Source organism: Rhamphochromis longiceps, linkage group LG15, assembly GCF_057381845.1.
Source record: "Rhamphochromis longiceps isolate RC_006_pf linkage group LG15, R_longiceps_female_GT1.1, whole genome shotgun sequence".
NCBI classification, from domain to species: domain Eukaryota; kingdom Metazoa; phylum Chordata; class Actinopteri; order Cichliformes; family Cichlidae; genus Rhamphochromis; species Rhamphochromis longiceps.
Genome location: NC_140571.1, coordinates 8673634 through 8676982, shown reverse-complemented (window position 1 = coordinate 8676982; position 3349 = coordinate 8673634). Strand labels below are relative to the sequence as shown.

The following is a 3349-nucleotide window of genomic DNA, read 5'->3' as shown; positions in this document are numbered from 1 at the left end:
CTGACCTCCAGCGACTGCCTTCTGATTGGCCGAATGCTAATTAGTCAATCCAATCACCGCATGCGCGTGAGTTGATAAGGCAAAATGCAATTAAGCTAACGAAAAACGACGATGGCTGCTCATATTTTAGCGGTGTAGCTTCATAAATAAGATAATAAACTGTTATTAAACAGCCCTGACAGTTAGGTTAAAACAATTTTAAAAAAGTAAAAGTCAGTGACAACAATGATACTTCTCAAACTGGCACCCGGTTTATTTACCTTTCTTGCATTTACCCTATCAGCAAAGTTAGCAACGAGATAAACGTGATTTGGCCTATTTGGCCTGTTTACGCCACAAGAAGAGTAACTCCTTTATAACGCCCACATAATCTACCAAGGCAAACGTTTGTTTATGTAACGACAGCTTTGTCCACTGTTATCTTTCAGACACAACAGAGGGAGACTCGGGCTATCTGTACCTACGCTTTGTTGGTGGGCAGGGTCTGCTATTCTGAAGGAATGGAGCGATAAGGCGGGTTGCCAGGTCAAACTATTGGCCCACACAAGAAAAAAATAATAAGGACTGGTTACACAGAGTGTAAAAGTGGTACAAATATATTTCATATACTTCATGTAATCTGTACAACAATTTGAGCAGGTTTCATGTGCCTTATCCAGCCATCCATCAAATCATCCATCCATCATAAGACAATCGCAAAACACAGGCCTGCATCAGTAAAAACGCATCTGCAGATTATTACTGTTTGTTGGAAAAAAAGGAAAAAAGAAAGAAAAAGAAAGAAAAAGAAAAAAGAAAACGAAAAAAAGCAATTTAACCCTTGTGTGGTGTTCGTATTTTTGTTACTCAGCCAGTGTTCATGGGTCTGGTGGACCCGCTAGAGTTTTGGCTTTCCAAATTAACACCATCAAACAATTTTATGTTAAATTACTCAACAGATGTTTACTTCATCCCAATTACAAGACATATGAACAGCAAACATGGTTAATTTTTTCCCTTTACCTTTGTTAGATCACATTTATGAATTAATGTGCTTCTCGTTTTTCTTTTATATAAAATGTTATAAATAAATCAGTTATAATCAAGTGGAGTGAGTGGAAAGACACAACACATTTACACGTGAAAAAATAATTAATTGTTTAATTTTTCTTTTGAAAAAAACTGAACACGGGTCTCACAGACCCGAACACCATACAAGGGTTAAAGTACAAAGTTTATCTTTGAACCAGCAAAGATAAAAGATCACAATGCATTTAAATAAACGATTTTTTTTTCTTTACGGGAACGAAGGAGAGTGGGATGCCCTCCCGTTATTCCCACTCAAAGTCTGCAGAGATGAGACTTGCATTTCAGTCACTATAGGATTTTTTTTTTTTCATTGTTCCTTTAAAAAGGCAAAGAGCTGCTGCCACTGAGCTGCATCAAGACGCCGTAGTTCCGCACAACCTCGTTGAGTTCAGCATCTCCTTCAAATCGTTCTCCGGTTTACCTGCAACCATGAAAGGCCACGTCTGCGGAGGAAAACGCAACCAGTTAGAGCGTGCACTGTCAAAGAGTTTAGACTAAATCTAAACTAATATAATATAATAATTCAAAGCCAGTATGCGTGGAATCACCTTAAACCACTAGGTAAACATAATAAAAACATCATTCATTTGGAGCAAACAGTCTCACTTAGTGCTCTCGGGTGTTATTAAAACAAACATGTTAGTCACAATATAAAGCTTTAACGTGGAACATTTAACGTTTTCTGGCTCCAATATTCATATTTAATTAAGTTCAGTTCTAGCGTTTGATAAATAATTTTGAATTGCAATCCGTTTTTTTTCTCAATTTGCTCCGAAAAGTTATTTTTAAAAAATGACACCACTGCAACATTAATTTCACCTGTCTCCCCAACGAATCACTGCCGGCACTGACGGCCTAACGATGAAATTGCACTTCTTGGTCTGCAGCCTACAGGGATTGTAAACTGTCGGGTATTTATTACGCTTGCACGAGGCTGGCTGTTTGCTTGTTTGTTTTTTACCTCCCTCGTGCACCTGCCTAGTTGAGCGATCGCCCTCCTTTGTCACTTTACTGAGTAATTGAGGCCTATAATTTGGCCTTTGCAGGCCACGTTAAAATAACGAAACAACATTGGATTTTGATTAAAAGTGATTCAGGTATTTCACTACATTATTATATTAAAACTCCAAATTGGAAGTGTGAAAATTTGGGGAGCAAAAAGGTACAAGCCCCTTAAGCCCATTCTCACCAGGTTAACAGGGTGGATATATCCATTTTCGTATTTGTCGTTGGCCAGTATCTGTCGGAGGTGTGCTATGTAGCTAGACGCCAGGCGCAGTGTGTCCAGTTTGGAGAGCTTGGTATCCGGTGGTACCCAGGGTAAGGAGGTCTTAAGCCGGGAGAAGGCTTTGGACAGGACTCTCATCCTGGCTCTTTCCCGGGCGTTGGCCGCGTTCCTCTGCACCTGCTTGCCCTCCTGTTGTGCCACACCCTTGGGCGCCGTTTTCCTGGACGTTGTCTTCCGTTTTTTGCCGGGCGTTTCTCTCCGTTCCTCGTTTGCGCATGAGCCCTCGCAGTTTGAGCTCTCCTCCGTGCTCTCGTTGGAATCTTTACCGGAGGAACCAAACTTCAGGATGCCGTCCAGGAGCTCGTCGTCGACATCGCTGAGAGACCCGGTGGACATATTAGTAGCGTATTCCCACTGAAGCGGGCTCAAAACATGGGAGCAGAATTCTTCGGCTGGACACGATTGAACAGGATGTGCGCTGGATGTTCATGAACAACTAACTGTGCAGAAAGGAACAGACTTTTTTTTTTTTTATCTTTGTGACCAGAGAGGGCGTTACCACATGCAGGGAGGAGACAGCGGTACTGATCTTTCTTGCTGGCTCCCCAAAGGTTTCGAGGATCCCAAGGGACCCTGGATGAGCCCAAGATGTAGGACATGTGTTTTATTTTAATCATTGTTCAACCCGGAACATGTGATTTCCTCATAAAAAAAAGAGAGACAGGTGCATAGAATTTCTTTCTTTCTTTCTTGAACCTTTTGTCATAATTACTGAAAAATTACATTGGCAACTACATGCATTGCCCACCAATCAGTTCTGTACATCTACTGTATTTTAAGTTAACCTTTGTCTTGCTTGAGACCTCCAAATTATGTAGTTACAGTGATCACAGCACACAACTGCACTCCTTAAACTATGCAGCCTGAAGTAGGGTTCACAATAAAGTGAGTAATAAAAAATATTTTTTAATGCATTAGTTGTAACATGAATAAAGACGTGCATTCTTAGAAACTGGAAATGAACTAACCATTAGCAAAATACAAATGTAATCT

At 40.6% G+C, this 3349-nt stretch overlaps 1 protein-coding gene across 1 annotated transcript; it reads right to left on the bottom strand.

Annotated features, from left to right (window-relative positions):
* Positions 1-240: 240 nt before the first annotated feature.
* tcf21 (transcription factor 21) lies at positions 241-2846 on the bottom strand. The gene is made up of 2 exons (XM_085383096.1): positions 2258-2846; positions 241-1511 (listed from the first exon to the last, which is right to left on the bottom strand). Exons 1-2 carry the CDS (start codon positions 2690-2692, stop codon positions 1422-1424), a joined length of 525 nt encoding a protein of 174 aa, XP_085239222.1. The 5' UTR covers positions 2693-2846; the 3' UTR covers positions 241-1421.
* Positions 2847-3349: the final 503 nt, after the last annotated feature.

Coding starts and splice junctions, on each gene's coding strand:
- tcf21 (XM_085383096.1), bottom strand. CDS start 2,692: ATGTCCACCGGGTCTCTCAGCGATGTCGACGACGAGCTCCTGGACGGC. Junction 1,512..2,257: donor ATATCCACCCTGTTAACCTG/GTGAGAATGGGC, acceptor TTTCCTCCGCAG/ACGTGGCCTTTCATGGTTGC.